The 20,604-nt window shown below is 41.8% G+C and overlaps 1 protein-coding gene across 3 annotated transcripts in view; it reads left to right on the forward strand.

Annotated features, from left to right (window-relative positions):
• Positions 1 to 20,604, forward strand: part of LOC104043198 (arylsulfatase D) — a 30,866-nt gene that overhangs the window by 1,666 nt on the left and 8,596 nt on the right. For 2 of the 3 annotated variants that reach the window (XM_064437491.1, XM_064437508.1), the window contains exons 1-10: positions 86 to 2,280; positions 5,367 to 5,436; positions 6,383 to 6,523; positions 7,239 to 7,360; positions 8,144 to 8,266; positions 9,764 to 10,187; positions 11,247 to 11,383; positions 12,185 to 12,319; positions 19,424 to 19,586; positions 20,405 to 20,526. In XM_064437491.1, the coding sequence (XP_064293561.1) occupies positions 5,384 to 5,436; positions 6,383 to 6,523; positions 7,239 to 7,360; positions 8,144 to 8,266; positions 9,764 to 10,187; positions 11,247 to 11,383; positions 12,185 to 12,319; positions 19,424 to 19,586; positions 20,405 to 20,526 (1,420 nt within the window). In that variant the 5' untranslated portion in view covers positions 86 to 2,280; positions 5,367 to 5,383. Of the gene's footprint in view, positions 1 to 85; positions 2,281 to 5,366; positions 5,437 to 6,382; positions 6,524 to 7,238; positions 7,361 to 8,143; positions 8,267 to 9,763; positions 10,188 to 11,246; positions 11,384 to 12,184; positions 12,320 to 19,423; positions 19,587 to 20,404; positions 20,527 to 20,604 lie in introns of those variants that run through there. The other variant, XM_064437500.1, reaches the window with a different exon arrangement.

Consider the following 20,604-nt stretch of genomic DNA (forward strand, 5'->3'; position numbering starts at 1 on the left):
GCACTTTTTCAATGTCAGTTCCAGAAAAACAAGGTTCATTTGAAAGTCGTATTGGAATTAATGCTCAAAAATATTTGGTAGCAGTATACATACATTTAAAAACTACAAATTCTAAAAAAGGGTCTTGCCAATACTAGTTAAAAAAAACCCAAACACCAGTGACCCCCTCCAAGGGAGGGGCGAGGGTGGGGAACCCAAACAAAACAAAAATCCGGCAGTGGTGTGACCCTAGCCAGACTTTCTAAGGAGACGTGACTTTGCACTGAAATTTGTAGTGATATTGCAGAGATTTTATGGCTCTGAGTTGTATTAACAACTGGGGTTTTTTGCAAGATTGGATGAAGCCAGAGTTTATTATAAGCATGCTGCTAGAACCCTAAAGGACTTGCGGGCTGAATTGAGTAAATGAAAACAGATTAGTTTGTGTTTTGTTGTTGTCATCCTGTGTCGTTGTTGTCACTGTGTCCCATCCCTGCCCCAAGAATTATCCCTGCAAATGTTTTACTTGTGCAGCTAGTTTAGGTGATTAATAATTTTCTTTTTACCTCTTAGTCTTTTTTCATAAGTGTGACATACAAACAGAAATCTGTAAAATTTGTTTCTGTCATTTGAATATTTATGTTCTTCACTACCGTTAATTCACTCTGAAAACTTGTCAAAGGCAGAAGGGACTACACGAATGCCAGTGTTTGCTTTTAGTACTCAGACGTGCAAAAAGCCACACAGAAAGCAGCAGTATAGAGCACGCAATGACTCAAAAACTGCGATTTTGCTGGCAGAGAATTTGCCTGTATGTAGCCGTGAGTTAGCAGCAGCTTCCTGTGCTCAGGTGCAGTGAAAAACTGGTTAGCTGAAGAGGAGGAAATACTGTCTAAATAATCTCCTTTCTGCTTCATCGTTACAAAGCTTTTTTTTTTTTTTTTTAGAAAAAAGAAGAAGTTTTGGATTAAAGCTTATTTCTGCTGAAGACAATAAGTAATCACAGCAGTTATCCCTGTATTGGGTCACTAATGTCACTAATGTCATGAGGAAGAGGATGCAAGGTCTGTGCTAGCAGAATGCCTCCTCTACTTCCAGATAGCATTTTGTTATCAGGGAAAAATTTAAAGGGGTGGGGGTTGGGGTTTGTTTTGGTTTTCTTAAGGCGTGCCAGCAGCAGGATGGGCACATCTTCGGTAGGGATCACATGGTGAGAAAGATGTAAACAGTCTAGAAAGGCTGAAAGAAAAGTTTAGTCATAACTTGGACCAAAGACAGGTGGAAAGTAATGCTTATGTTATTGGCAACTATTAAAGATCCATCTTTCCCAAGGCACGATGAAATTTTTGAGAAACAGAATTTTTCAGGAAAAAGTAATTGTACAAAACAAGTAGCATAGTCAAATAGGTATGAGTAAAAGTAGCCCAATTTGTAAACTGATAAAAATAACTGAGTATAATCATAAATGCAAGGAGGTCAACAAATAAAAGACTGCTTCCAACCACGATTATCCCTGCCATGTGTTATACAAACCTGGTAGTTTAAGCCGCTTCATTTTTCCACCTCACTGACTCCTACCGACTTCTTTAGATCACAGTGTTAAATTCAGCATTCACTGTATTCAACTGAAATGTCAACAAATAGGTGAGATCTCCTCTAAGTAATAGCTTAAGACTTTTAGAAGCATAAAGTGTATTATAACAGAGTTACGTTCTGAAAGAAGTGTGAGTGGGGGTGAATACTAAACTTCCCGTTCTTGGTGGTGGGTCAAAAAAGTGCAATTAATATCTTCAGCACAGGTAAGTCCACCTTTCCTGAAAATGCAACAAAGAAGAAAAGAGAACGTGACAGAAGGGGGAGGACAAGCTAGCCCTGTTATCCTGCCTGGAAGGCTGGAAAAGTAGGTGGGAGAAAGAAAACCCTGGGGGCTGTGAGTGGTGTATCATATTTATACCATCTCTTTTGAGGGACTGAAATAGAGAGTGATGAGCTCTATACAGATCTGCACAGAATTAACCAGAATCTAGCAAAGGCAGTAGCCACATTGTGCCAGTATTTCAAGAATAAGGACTTTGTACTGTGCCTGGAATTCATGCAAAACCTGCACGGCAGTTCCAGTTCGCTGGTGGTTGCTGGCAGGGATCCCAGGCGGTTTCTGTGCTGGAGAGTGGGGGAAGGGAGAATAAGAGGAAAAAGAGCAAGTCCCGGCCGGCTTCCTCCCATACACGTCTTAGAGGATCAGGACTGCTCACCTCAGCAAGGAGCAAGAGGGATTTCAGAGCAAGAATAACTGAGACAAGGGTTTGTTTCCCACATTCTTAAAAGGGGTTGGCCGTTTTTACTAGTCTTGATCGTTTATTGTGACATACTGACGTACCGAGGGAATGAATTACTGTCTGATGGTTTTTTGGATTTCTGTAACTCTGCTGATTTCTAGAGGCTGATATTAGATTTGGGGATTAAGTAGGATTTTTTTTTTTCGTTTAACAGCTAAGGAAATTAGACAAAGCCCTCAGGCCCAGTACGGGGTTCATGACACTCCTAGTGATGTCAGTGAGAGGTCTGCTTTCAGAAGGAATCAGCCCCTAATAGAAAAAGGTGAAAACGCATATTTAAATTGTTGTGGGTTTGGGGTTGGGGTTTTGTTTGTTAGTTTTTACAAGTTTGATGTTTCTTCTTGTCCTTTAATAAGGTTAGTGTTCCTAAAATGGCTTGCAGTGAATCAGGAAGCACTAATTTTAATCATGTGACTGCTATTAATACCCAAATATCTTTTAATACCACCACTGCACCTCCCTGGTTTGAAATTTACAGCTTTCCTGAGGGACTGTACAAAGTCTCTAAGTAACAACGTGCCTGCCAACACCAGTTGGCTGTGCTACGTGAACCTGCGGGGAGAAAGCGGAAGGTATCAGAGCTGTTGTACTAGCTTGGAAAGCTTACCAATGCCCACGGGGAATCAAGGGATTTCTTAGATGTCCGGTTCTGTCTGGTTCCCTTGCTCTACTGCAGCTCACAGGGGTTGTGATGACCCTCAGCTACTCAGCATAGGCTGAGAACATTTTCAATACAATAGTTTTGGCTTAATCGTGTACCTCAAGCCCTTTAAAAGCAGCACTGCCTGCCAGTTGCTGGGAAGGCAGAGCTCTGCCTCCATTGTTAAAGCACCATAAAGAGATTCCAGTTACAAGTAAGGACCAATTCTTCCTTCTTACAGGTTAATGTCTTCAGGCAAGAGCAACATCGTCACCTCAGCTCTGTCCTATGACGCCATAGTTCATCAGGGCTTCAGGGGAACTGCTGCTGGGCTGCGATTCTGAGCACCACTACCATAAGAATGAAAGATTTAAGCTCCTTGTAGTGTGTCCTTCACTTTATGTGAATAGAGCCTGTTTTTTAAAGCATGATACTAGGCTTCTGGCATCTGCATTCATAGCAAGGTCCTGCTTCAAACATCCAATGCATTGGGTCAGAGGGATCTTGCAGCTTCCCCATTAATCTCAGACTCAGCCAGCTGGCAGGGAGGATGAGCTCTCAGTGCTGTCTTGCAGAATCTTGCCAAGAGACAGTGGGAAGCATCATCAACTCTATGGAAAATTCCACATCTAATAGAGATCAAGCTGCTTTTTTTTTTATTTCCCATATTGTCTCAGATATAGCCAAACAAGCACCTAGATGTTACCTGGGAAAATCATCAGTGGACGCTAGGTTCTGACTGTCTTTGTACTATTTGCCTGAACAGAATAACAGCATCTCTAATTTTGGTTTTTATCCTATGGCTCACTGTTTGAAATGCATAGGGCAGGACTATACTCTGCTCTGGCCAATTTGGCATTCTTCAGATGTTTAAGGTAACAATGATGCTCTTAAGTACCAAAACGGCAGAGAAAATTTCTCTCAGAAAATGTTATTCTTTTTCCACTAGAGAACATGCTGATTTTGAAAGGAAAAAAAAAAAAAACAACAAAAACAAACCAAACCAAACCCACATGTCTTTCATTAGTCATGATGGAACTTTTCCGTTCTCTGTGTTTAGAAGTGACTTTATGTTAACAAAAACACTTTTAGTTGTTACAGAAAGTAAATATTCTTATTAGCTTCAATCTGTTCCTTAATAGAGCTGGCAACATCTTTGTTCTTGTGCTAGTTTGAAATGGAAAGAAGTGTGGAAACATAGGGGTTTCACATGGACGGGATATTTCAGATTTTATCTCTTTTCGCAGTGAAGGAATAAATGTCATCTCTAATTTACTTCAGTGTGCTGCAGGAAGATGAGCATATGCTAGTCCCTGTGGAGCCAGTTTATCATGTACTTCTGCATGACTGCATAATTCCAGTGCAACAATTTCTGCAGATCCCTTAGTCTGTGACCATGCACAAGGAAGAGGAGTGCATTTCCCAAGCCACTCTTTGTCCAAAGGGACTGGTTGTGCTCTCTGTTTCAGCAAGCATAGGAAATTGCTTCCACTCGTAAAATTTGCCTTGCCAGACAAAAATAAATGTTGAGAAACTGAAAGGTTATTTCTAGGTTTTTAAAGTCCAGGCTGAGTTCGTAGATTTGGCAGGTAGAAAAACTGGCTTGTTAAATTTATAAATGGCATTAAGCTTTGAAGTCCTTTAGGGAAATAATCATAATGATAGTTATGTTTCTGGACAGGTGTCAGTAACATTTGGATAGAAATACCTCCTTGAATGTACTAGATGGCATCCAGACCTAAGAATGTTACAGTCCCTTCCCAAAGAATTACACTGCAAATATAACTTTCCATGATGGCTTTTCTTTGAGGAATTTTTTGTAGTTTCAAAGCTCACAGAAAGGATTAGATTATTTTCCTGACCTTAAAGATAACTTGAGGTTACGTAAAGAGTGGGATACTAGTTTTACTTACCATTAACTCCTGCCTGTAACATGGTGAAACCCTTACTTTCAGTGAACATCAGAGTTCTGTGCGTGTATTGAGTAATTGGCACCTTTAACACTTGTTTAAAGCCATGGGTATTTAGCCTTCTTGCCAAAGACTCCCAAACCCCCCTGAAGGCATTGGCAGCTGGGAACAGGCTGGATCTTGCAAAAACTGGATGCTGTGCTATCTGACCTTACCTGGCCTCAGAAGTGCCCTTTTAGCCTTGCAGCATCAGTTCAACAGGGCTCTGCAAGCACGCGTTCTGGAACATAAGGCCTGCGCGATCAAGCCCCAGTTGTTCAGTCCACCTCTGTTGTAGCCAGCCGCAGGCAGCGCCAGTATGATTGCGGTAATGCAGGACAGTTAACGACCAGCCTCACAGGCAAGATCACCAGAGCTACTGAGCTCTGATTTATTATTATTATTGTTGTTCTTGGTATTTATTATTTATTATTACTTATTATTATTTTCTTTTTCCACCAGAATTTACATAACCAACTATGTACCTGTTTCATACATGGGGGAGCCATGAAGTTTACCTGGGGAAACAATGGTAAGAAAAGACTGAGGGTCTTTTCTGGTTTGTACATGTTGTGCTTAAGGAAACTTAAACAGGTATCTCTCTCTCTGATTTGGGGAGTTTTCTTGTGGTTTTTTTGGAGGGTTTATTGGTTGTTTGTTTTTGTTTTCTCTTTTTTTTTAAATAATAGAAACTCATTGAGAATCTGAGAGCAGTTAATACAGGTTTAGAGCTATTGGTCTTTCAAGGCCTTTCATCCTGCTTTTATAGGACATGGAGGTTTAGGAGTATATATTATATATCACATAGTACGTTTACTATGCATTTATCACACTGGAGTATCTGTTAATGAACTAGCAGTGAGTAGATACATTCTAGCATGTGTATTTTACCTCATGTGTTTAGTAAGGTGCCTCTTGCAAACACCTTGAGCAATTAAGACATGCTGAGATATTGTTAGGGTCTTCTAGGAAGATAAGCGACGTTAAGTCCATTGCTGCAACCTTGAAGGAGCGCTTTCCCCATGGTGTGTGTAGCACTGAGTGCAGTGGATGCAACAGTCAAGGCACTGCCACCATAACCAGCGTGCCTCCACACCAACCGCCTCCATGCTCGTGTCCCACTCGTTCCAGGAGCCTTAACAGGACTGCCCTACACCCCTGTACGAGGGGTGCCTCAGGAGACTTGCAAGCATCCAACCGCTCTCTGCACTGGAAATACCTGCCGAGATCAGTGCAAATCTCAAAGAAATGCACACGCAAAATTCCTGTGCGAATAAAAAAAAAAACAAAAAACCCACAACAAAAAAAACCCCCACCAAATTAGAGAACTCGAGAACTTTTGTAACTATTCAGGAGCTCCATCTGCTGGCAGTACTTGGTAGCTGTTTGCATCTGTACTGAGTCCTCTTAAAACTTCAATAGCTTAAAGTCTATTGTACAATGTTTTTTTAATATTACCTCTTTACTTTGAATTTCAGGAGCTGCCTAAACATTTGGCTAATCTTATGCTTGTTTCCAAGAACCTGTGTATCAAATCCTTCAAAACCCAATATTTTACTGATACTGGCTGATGATCTTGGTATTGGAGATGTGGGTTGCTATGGCAACAATACAATAAGGTAAGACTGTGTACTATGAAATAAATTATCCCTTCCTGGTGATTTTTAGTGGAAAAAAACACTGATGATGCTGAGTATTAGAAAATTCATTATTAATGGATTAGTTTATCTAGATACACCTCTTTTCAAACCATGTGAAAAATAGATGTTCTACAGTAATTCCTACTGGAGTAATAATTATACAGGGATGTTTGAGCAACTTTCTCGGACTTCTAATTTTTATCATATAGTCAGAACATTGCAAATATGTCCATGCACTGTATTTGTCAGGCATGTGTATAATTTATAAGTTTTGACAACTCCAGGGTTGAAATATCAAGCCCTGAGGTTAGCGTTTAACATGAGCTAACAACTAATGATTGTATATATAGCCTGTGTTTACTCTAACCCATTATAGTCTTGGAAACTGTGGTGTTCTGTATCTATTAATGGAATCTTTTTCACTATCCTATATGAGTGTTTGATAATGGGATAGACCTGAAATACTTCTTTTCATTTTAGTTATTAATAAAAACATATTTATCAATGGAAAAAATTATTTATAAGGAGTCAAGGTGTCTCAAAAAATGTATAACACGGAGCTTTCCTAGTTGAGCTGTAGATAAACAGAGAGTTGTAAATTTGATGGTGATGTCCTCGACAAAACTAGGAGGAGCTGGATACAACAAAATTATGTGGAATGCATTTTTATCAGAAATGGGATTTTTCTCTTTAGGACCCCTAACCTTGATGGCCTGGCAAAGGAAGGAGTGAGACTTACTCAGCACATCGCTGCAGCTGCTGTCTGTACTCCAAGCAGAGCAGCTTTCCTGACTGGCAGATACCCCATCAGATCAGGTTGGGCCTCTCTCTAACAGTTCACTGCAGTCTGTCTAGCCGTTATTGCCATTGAAAATCCCCTTAAATAAACCATTTTAAAGACTAGTTAATCTAAGGGTTTGGGGTCCCAGTGAGATAGGCAAAAACAAAGATGACTAGATTTAGTGATTGATTTCTATGGGAAATTCCCCACATAAAGCACATTTAATGTAGGTAAATGACAATATAAAAATGGATGAAAATCCAAACAGCACAAACCACCCAGAGGTAAAAACATGAAGAAGAAAATTGCATAAACGCTGTATGTTCAGTGGTATTAAGGTTATATTAAGTAAAGTGTAATATTTTGAATATCCTGGTAAACTTCTTCATAGTGAAATGTGTCAGACTGTGAGAAAGTTCTCAACAATAATGTTTTAAAACAGATTTATTTCAACTGTGTAAAATCATGACAAAACTTCAGCCATACAAAACGTCTTTTCTTCCTCCGACTTTTCTTTTTTTAACATTCTATTTTGATGGAACTTTTTTGTAAGAGGTTGGCTGATGTCCAAACACAAGCATCTTGGTGCCATTTGTAGGCATCCCAGCATAGCTGAGGCATCTGCATTGGGCTAGCAGATAATGGCATGGGACTTGGAGGAGGCATCATTCTGGGTGTCAGCTGGAATATCTAAATAGCCTATAAAAAGCCACTGGGCTTAGGTAACTGAGTCCTGTTCAATAGGAAGGACAATCTGAGAAGACCGGAAATCTGAAATATGGCTTGTTTTATTTTTAAAGACTATTATTTCTCTCTAGGTATGGCATCTGGCACTGAACGGCAGGTTCTCTTTTGGAACGGGTGTTCTGGTGGGCTCCCACCAAACGAAACTACTTTTGCCAGAATACTGCACCAGCAAGGTTATACTACAGCACTTATAGGTATGAGACATAGCAACTTGCAACCTTTTGATTACTTATTATTCAAATAAGGCTGCTTCAGTGAATTTCTTTTTTCTAAAAGATCTAGGATCAGTTAAACTAGCATTTCTTGTATGCATAACTTTCCAAATCAGCAGGGTTTTTAGAATGCTATCCACAAGTCCCAGTGTCAGCACAGCGTATGTGCTAAATCCAAAATGAGGATGTATATCATATATAGATGTACACTGCAAACTGAAGTAAAAGCAAAGGAAAGAATTGTTTGCCCAGTAGAGATTGCTTTAGGAGGAACCAACTGAGATATTCACTGATCTATTCAAGCAGAACAGTGTTGTGTGCCAGTTCGTACCCAGGCACCACAGTGGTCTTAATTATATCTGGTGGCTAGATTTTCTGTTACTTACACATCCTGCTTATTATCGCAGTTAAGACTCTAAAAGTGCCTTCTTTTCTGCCAAAAGAAGCTCTGCCAAAAAAGCCAAAAAAGTCCTACTGACTTCAGTGGGTTTTGGATCAGAATATATGTCCAAAAAAGAAAATCCTATTAACTCTTTGCTAATTTTGTCTGAACAGTGATTAAAGGTTGTGTCTTTCAAGCACCTCTCATTTTTAAACTCTTTTTGATGTAGTCAAAGGTGTCATGCTTAATTGTAGTTACTGTGATTTTCACACCTCTGCTGGGCTCTGGCACCCTGAGGTGTCATTCAGTTGCTAAAATGAAGTGAGTCTTACTGATGTACTGACTTCACGCAAGCCTGTGCAAAGGGGTGAACTTCCCCTAGCTCACCGCAAAACTACACTCATTTACATGAGTACAGAGCTGGCTTGCAGTTCTCAAAAGTTATTTGTCTAGCTAATAGCCCCTAAGCCCATGGTTACAGACTGTCTGTCCTTCAATGTCAGGATAATTACACTGCTCTGTAATACAACTTCATTAAGGTTCATTACCACCATATGATATATTCTGATACGTCCAACTGTACCAGATAATTGGAATGGCCTATTTCTGCTGTTCATTTTATGATGAATATAGACACACAGAGCCAATATGTACACCTTCTTCCTGAAATTTGTTCTCAGACTGTGAAGGTCAGGTAAAACTTGTGTGTAAATTAGTCAATATTTTTGCACTTAGCTGTTTCTTTTGGTACAAGGTTTTTTCCTGTTTCTCCCAGTCAGGCTACCCATTAATGAAGGGCTGCTTTATCATGTGAAAAAATAAGTACCAACTGTTGCAACCCTAGTTCTTATTCAGGGACGTGTCTGAGCTGGACCATTGTCCTACATGGAATTTTAACAGATAGGTGAGGAAAACCAGCTGTTCTAGGCAGATAAAGTGCCACTGCATGATTGCTCCCTGAGAGTCTGTCCCCATTCCCCACCAGCTCCTCCCTTGGCTGCACCTTAACTGAGGAGTGCAGCCAACCTATCAGAAATACAGGTAGACACACCCAAGCGTAACCATGTTGGATTTAAGATCTTTGTTTTATATTTCAGGGAAGTGGCATATGGGTGTGAACTGCAAATCCCGCTGTGATCACTGCCACCATCCGTTAAATCATGGCTTTGATTATTTTTACGGCATGCCTTTCACCCTTTTGAATGAGTGTCAAGGCACAGATGACCCTGAACTGGCCAAGTCTTTGCAAGATACATATTGGCTTTACACACAGATGATCATCCTTGCAGTGTTTACGCTCTTGATTGGGAAACTTACCGGTTTATTCTCAGTAAAATGGAAAATAATCATATGTCTGGCCATCTGTGGTCTCCTGTACTTTATCTTCTGGTTCTCCAGCTATGGTTTCACCAAGTACTGGAACTGTATCCTGATGAGAAACCATGATATCACTGAACAGCCAATGAATCTAGAAAAAACTACTTCTAATATGCTGAGGGAGGCCATTTCATTCATTGAAAGGTAACAAACAAAAATTGTATCACGCTTTAAGGTTTTATTAAAAATAATGTGATTACTGTGTCACACACCACTAGGTTAGGCAGCTGGCATGCTGAGCTGCCCATCCTGATGCTGGCCAGTAACTTGTCTTCTGGCATCCCCCTACCTCTCAGCAGCCAGCCGCTGTCCTTTGTCTTATACGTAGCTTGTCAGCTCCTCAGGAGAAGGAAGATGATTTTTTTCGTGTGTGTGTGTGTGTATGCTTTGTTCACCTAATACAAAAGGTGCCTGGCCAAGGACTGGGCCTTCTACCAGTAGGAACAGAAAAATTATCTTAGCCTGATGAATGGTCTGTCATGGAAAGTGTCAGATGAAGTTAGTATTTTACCAACAGGAGGGTGATAGCGAGTTTTATTTTGTTCTCCAAGGATGCCCTTCATTTACAATACCGTCATTGCTGAGTAGCTTCAACTGGCATTGAACAAGCCACTAAGTCTTTAAAAGTATTCATGTGTCAAGTCTGGGCATATCCCTCAATAAGATTATACTATTTCTGTCAGGGTTTTTTTAAGGGAAATTGGTGGTAAGGTAAATCTCTTCTGTAACACTCTGAGCATAGATAATCTCAGGTTCCCAGGCCTGATGCTAAAGGGATATGGTTCACCCATGGTTGCAGTGTCATATCTGCCTCTTCCATGGGGATATCTCAGATGCTCAGTGACATCCATGTTAATTTTAAGCAAGCAAGACCTATTCTCCTTGCCTCTAAGAGTGTGTCAGTCTTTTGGCTGTAAACTTTCCTAGTTATTTATTTAATGTCCTACACGTGCCTAGTTTGGAACCAGAAGAAGAAAGAGCTCATTACTGGTTTGGTCTTGATAAAGAACCAAAATCTTCAAGGCGTGTTTTAATCTGCTTTGTCTCCCAAAACCTCAAAAATGCAAAGATGTCAAAATCAAAAATTTTTATTTTAGTCCCCAATACTAATGTTTATTAAGGTAGTCACTACCATGTCACTGCTATATTTTTTGATTGAGTGACAATTTGCAGAGAAGTTACTGTTGTTTTCTTTTATTTCAGAAACAAGCATAGACCATTTCTTCTCTTTGTTTCCCTTTTACATGTTCACACCCCTCTCATTACCACAGAGAAGTTTCAGGGAAGAAGCAGGCATGGGCTATATGGTGATAATGTAGAGGAGATGGACTGGATGGTGGGTAAGTGTGGTCTTGAGGAAAATCCTTCTTTTGTTTGAATGTGGAAAAGAAATTAAAGGGGCGGTGAAAGAACTCCCTTTTGCATACGACAAAAATCAGTGAACTTGTCTTGGATATTCAGCTCCAGAGATTGCCATTCCATTCCCACACCTCTTTTTTTCTTTCTTAATAGGAAAGCCCAAACTTTTCTTCTGAGAATGTTCTTTTTATTTTTTAATTAACATACTTCTGTGCTGCAGTATTAAATGCAGTCAAATAATCAAATGTGCTTGGTTAATCAAAATGTGTGACATTTGTACAGAAGCTGTTCTTGCTGAATATATTTGATGAAGTAAGTGATGAGGACAAGCGATCAAAGATAAATCATATTCTGTATAAATATTTGATGCTATCAGTACTGAAAACCTTCCTTATGAAGTTAGGTTTGATTTGCACTCTGTGGAGTTTTCCTCCTGACAACAGAGACAACCCTTGACCCAGAATTTACAGCATAAAACTGTCAGAGTATTCTGAGTAGCTCGAATAAAAGGATAATTTATTTAAATTATTTTCCAATTGGTTTTATTTTTTATTTTCCTTTTTTTATAGTCACCGCAAACAAATTTTGGACACATTCAGCAGCTTTCCATTGGGCTGTTATTATTTCTGTAATGCAGGATTACTCTTTGCAATGCTTGTGGTAGCTCATAACAGAACCCATGCAGGTAAATGGAAAGACTTAGTCTTCACTGAATTTTGAGCCAAGGCTTACAAATCTGATTGCACTCCAGACATAATGATGGTGTTTTGCTTTGTTTATAGGCAGGCTTCTGGATGTTATTGACAAAGAAGGCTTGAAGAATACCACATTCATTTATTTTGCATCTGATCATGGAGGATCCTTAGAGGCTCACAGAGGAAATGCCCAGTTGGGTGGATGGAATGGGATCTATAAAGGTAAAAGTCTGATAGTGTGTACACGCATAAGGCCTCCTTTTAAAAAGAAAATCATAAAATACATCCAGATAGACTATATTTACTAAACTGGGATTATAATCTTGGATTATAGGGTTGGAGCAAATTCAGGGCATCAGCTATTCATCTTTCAGCCCCAGAGAGGATCACTTTCACCAGAGGTACTCCTATAGACAGCTATATTGTCTAACCTGTTCTTAAAGATCTCAGTCATTTCCCAGATAATCCACTTTCCATTGCCTATGCTACTGGAGGTTTTTTCCTGGTACCTACCTTAGATTTCCTTGCTGCAGTTTAAGCAACAGATCTCACCCCATTCACCAATCTACAGAGAAGAGATTCTTCCTTTCCTCCTTGCAACAGCCTATAGGAGCAAGGTCACCATGCATTTCAGTGCTGTTATGTTCCTCCTCATGCATCCTTTCTTTAGACTCCAGTACACTTGTACCCCCTTCTAGTTCCATGTTGTCTTTAAATACTGCAAGCATACTATCTAATCCATAACCCAAAGCACTACTTGAAAATGTTGTAGCATCATAGAACATCTTGAGTTGGAAGGGACCCATAAGGATCATCGAGCCCAACTCCCTGCTCCTCGCAGGACTACCTAACACTAAACCATATGACTAAGAGCATTCTCCAGATGCTCCTTGAACTCTGACAGGCTTGGAGCCATGACCACTTCCCTGAGGAGCCTGTGCCAGTGACTGACCACTCTCTCAGTGAAGAACCTTTTCCTAATGTCCAATCTGAACTTCCCCTGAGGCAGATGCAGAACACACTGTTTGGAGACTCTCTCAAAACACCCCTCTGTTTTTCACAGTAGACAGTTATCTATGTCAACACTGGCAGATATCATGATGACTATTTTCTTTATATAGTCTTCCAGTTTCTCATCTGTCATATAGATGTTTCATCTAAACTCTATTTCTGTGACTGATTTGCAACATTGTCAAAAGCTCTATGGAAATGAAGACCTATGGTATCTGTTAAACATACTCCCTCCAGACTGCCAAGCCTCAAAAAGCCACTGTGACAGCTTGGGCAGCTTGACGCTGATTGTATAATGAAGCCTGAAAACTGCTCCCATCGCTTATTTACCTACAGAAGAAGATTCGGGTGCGTTGGTCTTGCACATTGTCTAGTAGTAACTTACTTGATAAGCCACACAAAGAATATTTGATACAGCTGGAATCTTATCCAGGAACAGACCTAAATGTTAAATTAGCCTTCAGTTCTGGATATGAAGTTTCCATACCAGAAACAGATGCAAAAAAGCCAAGAGCCTCACTTGAATAGCTCAGAACCTAACCTAGGAAATTCACTCCTGCTAGACTAACAGAAGTGTATTAGTAACATGAAGGTCCGGAGAGGAAAGGTGAATGTGATCAGACAGATTTCAGTATGAAAGGACAATGATGAAATTATGCCTGCTTAGAGAGAAGAAAAGATAGAATATCAGTTTAGATATTAACAACAGAAAGGTATTCCCATTTATGTCCACATATAGCAGAACAGGGGACATCCCAGTGAAACCACCTAGCAACAACTCAAAAAAGATTTAAAAATTTAGTTTAATTCATAAATACCTGTAGAACTCACTGCTGCTATTGCTAATAGGATATTAAAAATAAGAAGATAAATAAGCCATGCATATGAACAATGAGAACAGCTACTAGTGAATAACAAAGCATGAGATACCATAATCTCACCCAGCACAAAGGTTATTGCACAAGCAGCTGGACTTGCCCTGTTTATAATCCATCATGCCTCCTTGTCAGCCTTTAAAACCAAGCTCTGGGAACCTTGCTGCTCAGCTGTAACTATGAGCACACCTCCTCCATAGCAAAGCCCAGCATTACTTAACAAAGCCAGAGGCTAGTATAAACTACCATTCAGCTGCTGATTTATTATCTGAGCTTCAAGGTTTTTTTGCCAATTTTCCATAACACTTTCCAGCAATGACTTGTCATTTCTGCCCTTGATAGGAGGAACAAGGGAGAGCAAAGGTCATAAACCTTTAAAGAGGGCTTTAAACTAGGTTCGAAGGGGGAAGGGGGATGTAGCCAGGCCCACCAGAGAGGAGCCCAGGGGTGGCATGCCAGGGTTGGGGGTGAAACCGATATCCCAGCTCAAGTGCATCTACGCCTATGTACGCAGCATGGGTAGCAAACAGGACGAGCTGGAAGCCCTTGTGCAGTGGAATAGCTATGACTTAGTCATGATCACAGAGACATGGTGGGATGACTCTTATGACTGGAGTGCTGCAATGGATGGCTATAAGCTCTTCAGAAGGGATAGGCAAGGAAGGAGAGGCAGTGGGGTGGCTCTGTATGTTAGGGAGTGCTTCGATTGCATAGAGCTTAGCGACTTTGACGATAATTTCGAGTGTTTATAGGTAAGGATGAGGGGGAAGGCTAAAAAGGCAGATGTCCTGCTGGGGTTCTGTTATAGACCACCCAAGCAGGATGAAGAGGTAAATGAAGTTCTAGAAGCAGCTGGAGGAAGTATCACAATCGGTTGCCCTTGTACTAGTGGGGGACTTCAATTTACCAGATGTCTGCTGGAAATACAACACAGCAGAGAGGAAATTCTAGGAGGTTCTTGGAGTGTGTGGAAGACAACTTCCTGATGCATCTGGTAAGTAAGCCTATGACAGGATGTGCCTCGCTTGACCTATTCACAAACAGAGAAGGACTGGTGGGAGATGTGGTGGTTGGAGGCTGTCTTGGGCTTAGCGACCACAATACGATTGAGTTCTCGATTCTTGGCGAAGTAAGTAGAGGGGTGTTGCGTTAATGGTGGGAGTCTGGGGAGTGGCTAGGGGGAGATCCCACTGTTGAGTCACAAGGTTCAGACAGGACCCCCTTGCTTTCCAAACTCCTTCTCAGAGAGGAGTCTAGGTGCAGCTAAGCCCAGTCTTAGTCTCAGACTTGGTCAATGGTTTATTTTCTAAGGGTTGTAGAAGTAACCACTCATCAGAGTATTTGTTGTTAGTAATTAATTTGGCATATGCCCAGGCTGGTCATGTTCAATGAGAACAATCACTACTAGATTAATGTATAGTATGATTTATTAAAGCAACAGATACACAGGTTCTTTGGATTATCAGTGATAAGACTGCTGGTTACAAGACACACAAATACTAAGAAAATTAGTAACACTGCTAGGCTACAAGTGCATTAAGCAAATATGAAGCACTGAAGATTTAAAGTGAAGCTATAGAGAGGTTTCTCAGATTTTCTGGGAAAACACTTTGTATAACCAAATGTTTTAGTCTTACCCAAAGGCGTCCCAGTGGGGGGGAAGAGAGGCCCAGTCAGTCAACTGGTCCCAGAAGTCAGAGTGGTACGCGATGGTATCTTCTTCCCCAACACCTTCTTTCTCTTCACACATTTTATACTATTTTTTTATCTTTCAGGTGGAGCTTAAGTGACTCTAGTCATACATACCTCTTTTTTTTACTGGTGTAAAATTTCCTTGCTTTACTTTTAAAAGTGTAAACTAGAAGAAATTCAAAGTGCATGCCCAGTGAGGGGTGGTTGCACCTTAGAGGTAGGTAACTTTTGGGATGGAGGTGTGTTTTGGTGTTATAATGATATTATAATGAGCAAAGTTCACCAAAAGGGCAGTATTTTGTCAGAAGTATGATGGACTGTTGGCCCAGGGTGGCAAATATGCATCGTACCAGCTCCAGGGTACCTCGAGTTCCCATTTATCACAAAGCCTGGCTGCAATGCCTCTGCACTGCTCCACCCTCCAGACAACTCCTCTTAGGGCCAGTATGCCAAGTTCTCCTGGCATTGCTGACATCTAAGGTTACTAGGGAACTTCCGTGGAATGGATTCCTCACATAGCAGCTGCACTTCCCCCTGACAGCTTCTTCAATGCTGTACCTTTTCTAAAAACATAAGTTTAATTTCTAAGTCACCTCCAGCAGTTATTCCACAAGGGGTCAACAGAACCACTACCGTGGAATTCCAGAGGGCAGACTTTAGCCTGTTCAGGGCACTGGTTGGGAGAGTCCCTTGGGAGGAAGTCCTGAAGGGCAAAGGAGTCCAGGAAGGCTGGGCTTTCTTCAATAAGGAAGTCTTGAAGGCGCAGGAGCAGGCTGTCCCCAAGTGCCGCAAGATGAACCAGCAGGGAAGACGACTGGCCTGGCTGAATAGGGAGCTTCTGCTGACACTCAGGAAAAAAAGGAGAGTCTTCTGCTTTTGGACGAAGGGACAGGCAACTCAAGAAGAGTACAGAGACCTCATTAGGTCTTGCAGAGAGAAAATTAGGCAAGAAAAATCCCAGCTAGAACTCAACCTGGCCACTGCTGTAAGGGATAACAAAAAATGTTTTTACAAATATATAAACCACAAAAAAGAATCAAAGAGAATCTCCATCCTCTATTGGATGCGGAGAGGAACACTGCAACTGCGGATGAGGAAAAGGCTGAGGTACTAAATGCCTTCTTTGCCTCAGTCTTTAACAGCAAGACCAGTTACCCCCAGGGTATTCAGCCCCTGGAGCTGAAGGCAGGGATGGATCGCAGAATAAAACCCTCAATCCAGGAGGAAGCAGTTTATGACCTGCTGCTCCACCTGGACACTCACAAGTCTATGGGGCTGGATGGGATCCACCCAAGAATACTGAGGGAGCTGGCAGAGGAGATGCCAAGCTGCTCTCCATCATTTACCAGCAGTCCTGGTTATCAGAGGAAGTCCCAGATAACTGGAGGCTTGCTGATGTGACACCCATCAGCAAGAAGGGCCAGAGGGAGGATCCGGGGAACTACAGGCCTATCAGCTTGACCTTGGTACTGGGGAAGGTTATAGAGCAGTTCGTCTTGAGTGAGCTTACCAGGCCGTGCAGGACAACTGAGGGATCAGGCCCAGCCAGCGTGCCTTCATGAAAGGCAGGTCCTGCCTGACCAACCTGATCTCTTTCTATGACAGTGACCTACCTAGTGGATAAGGGAAAGGCTGTGGATGTTGTCTACCTGGACTTTAGCAAAGCCTTTGACACTGTCTCCCACAGTATCTCCTAGAGAAGCTGGCGGCTCATGGCTTGGATGGGTGTACTCTTCGATGGGTAAAAAACTGGTTGGATGGCTGAGCCCAGAGAGTTGTGGTGAACGGAGATAAATCCAGTTGATGGCTGGTCATGAGTGGGGTTCCCCAGGGCTCAGTGTTGGTGCCAGTCTTGTTTAATATCTTAATAATCTGGATGAGGGGATCGAGTGCACCCTCAATAAGTTTGCAGATGACACCAAGCTAGGCAGGAGTATCAACCTGCTCGAGGGTAGGAGGGCTCTGCAGAGGGACCTGGACAGGCTGGATGAATGGGCCGAGGTCAACCGTATGAGGTTTAACAAAGCCAAGTTCTGGATCCTGCACTTGGGTCACAACAAGCCCGTGCAACACTACAGTCTTGGGGAAGAGTGGCTGGAAAGCTTCCCGGTGAAGGACCTGGGGGTTTTGGTTGACAGCTGGCTGAACATGAACCGGCAGTGTGCTCAGGTGGCCAAGAAAGCCAACAGCATCCTGGCTTGTATCAGGAATAGTGTGGCCAGCAGGAGTAGGGAGGTGATCGTGTCCCTGTACTCGGCACTGGTGAGGCCACACCTTGAACACTGTGTTCAGTTTTGGGCCCCTCACTACAAGAAGGACATGGAGGTGCTGGAGTGTGTCCAGAGAAGGGCAACAAAGCTGGTGAAAGGTCTGGAGATTAGCTCTTCTGAGGAGAGGTTGAGGGGACCGTGGTTGTTTACCCTGGAGAAAAAGAGGCTGAGGGGAGACATTACTATCTAGAGCTGCCTGACAGGATGTTGTAGTGAGGTGGGTGTTGGTCCCTTCTCCCAAGTTACTAGTGATACAGCTAGAGGAAATGGCTTCAAGCTGCATCAGGGGAGGTTTAGATTGGATATTAGGAAAAATTTCTTTACTGAAAGAGTGGTCAGGCACTGGAACAGGATGCCCAGAGAGGTGGTGGAGTCACCATCCCTGAAGGTATTTAAAAGATGTGTAGATGTGGCACTTCAGGACATGGTTTAGGAGACATGATGTTGTTGGGTTGAACGTGATGATCCTAGAGGTGTTTTCCAACCTTAATGATTATATGATTCTAAACATACCTGAGCTTCAACATTTTTGCAACTTACATATATATATATTTTTTTAACTGGGCTCCCACCTTGGACTTCTGGCTTTAAACCACTATTTCATTAATATCCCCATCCTTGACATCTGTAATTCATTTCTGTAATTAATGAATGGTTCTCTCTTTGAAATGCTATTCAAAACAATATTTTGACTTATAAGAGAGTCCATTGCCTGGTGGAACTAGAGGAATGCAAGAGAAACCAAGAAAGACTCTTTGGTTACCTCAGGACAACTTCAACAGAAATGTAGGTGGAAATTCTTCATCACTGCAGTATAAGTAGAGGAGTACTCTACTTACTACCTGGGTTCCACCCCCTTCCATTTGGGACCACCGCAGAGCATCCCTGGGACTGTAAATGCCTGGAGGGTGATCACACATTATCCTAATGCCCCTCACTGCTCTCCAAGACTGCAAACCATTTTGTGATGTTCCTGCTGCCTCTGATTGCGAACTGTCTGACAACCAGTCTTTCCCTGTGTTAATTCCTCTTCCTCAGGCACCAGGTGGGGCCACAAGCTCTCATAGACTCCAAGTCAGATTTTGCTTTATATTAATAACAGACTTTTCTTTTGTTTGTTATTAGGGAGTGTGGAGATCATTCTCAGACATGACATTCAATTAAAATTATGGGTCAGAATGTCTTCTCAGGTGTCAAAGGATGGAATTCTTGTTCTTCTGCCAAAAATACTGCTTAGTAGTGAGCTGCCACATGTACCACCTGAGAAAGCAGTATAAAATAGAGGTTAATAATACTTTTTTTCTGAAGAATGGGATTTACACTGTAGTCATTCTACTGTTCTCCAGGATTTCGTGTGTTTTCATTTAAGTTATTTGAATATCTTGAAAGTTTTAAAACCTTTTATTACACATCCATAAGAAATGTCTAATACCTTTCATTGTTTTATATTTTTGATACTTTTTTCTCTCCTCTAACAGGTGGAAAAGGCATGGGAGGCTGGGAAGGAGGGATCCGTGTCCCAGGAATAGTTAGATGGCCAGGAGCATTGCCTGCAGGGACAGTTATCAATGAACTGACAAGCCTTATGGACATTTTCCCAACAGTGGCTCACCTTGCTGGAGGAGCGGTGCCTCAGGACAGGTACAAAGGTGGCTTCGTAACCCATATTTGCACCCCTTTCTTGATTTAGACAGAAGCTGACTATATGTCGTGCATCTTAACAGCCACAGGTTAAATTCTGTTTGTTTTTTAACCAGGCAATTCTCTAGCTTGCTTTCTGTGTAGCTTTTCCTCATCTTGTCTGCAGATAGTCACAAAGCTGGTTGGTCCTATTAGAGTACTAGGACAGGCCCTTTCTAAGACTGGGAAGTCTGGTTCTTCATGAGTAGGGAGGGTGGAGCAAATGGCATATGGCCTGCATTTGGCTGCTGGTACTGGAGAAGCAGCTTCCTCAATAGCAAACAACTTGTAGCATCTATGTTAGACTCCTCTGAAGAACACAAGCAAGCATGTGGGTGGCTAAGCCATTTGCGCAAAAAGCATAAAAGCACTGGTGGTGTATAACTAAACTGTTAGCCTTTTTTTTTTTTTTTTTTTTTTACATGAAGCCTCAAGCTCACAGAGCTATCAGTGGCTTCTGTTTCAGGGAGCAAAATTAAAAGCTATGAACCATGGCTTCACTATGGTTATCACTTACAATTACAGTAATGGTGACTTAGCTCTCCAGGCAGGATGCGTGAACTATCTGTAATTGCAAAAATTGCTAGTAACTGCTAATCACTGGTCTCCACCCATCCACACAATTAAAAAATCCCAGGGCTCATTATCTAAACAGTAGCCTGGTTTAGAAATGACACTTGAAATCCTAATGGTGCACATGTGGAGAGTGAGTACTGCTCACAGTCCAGCTGCAGACTGAAATTCTTAAGCAGTCTGGTGACTCCCGCCCTCTCTATCAGGGTGATTGACGGGCACACCTTGCTGCCTTTGCTGCGGGGGACAGTTCAGCACTCCAGGCACGAGTTCATGTTTCACTACTGCGGTGTGTTTCTGCATGCAGTGCGGTGGCACCAAAAGGACAGTGAGTATGAACAACCCCCTCCTGCATATCAGAGATGATGTAATGACTCTGAGATCAGAGTCATTGTCAGAGATGATG

This window comes from Phalacrocorax carbo, chromosome 1, assembly GCF_963921805.1.
Source record: "Phalacrocorax carbo chromosome 1, bPhaCar2.1, whole genome shotgun sequence".
NCBI lineage: Eukaryota > Metazoa > Chordata > Aves > Suliformes > Phalacrocoracidae > Phalacrocorax > Phalacrocorax carbo.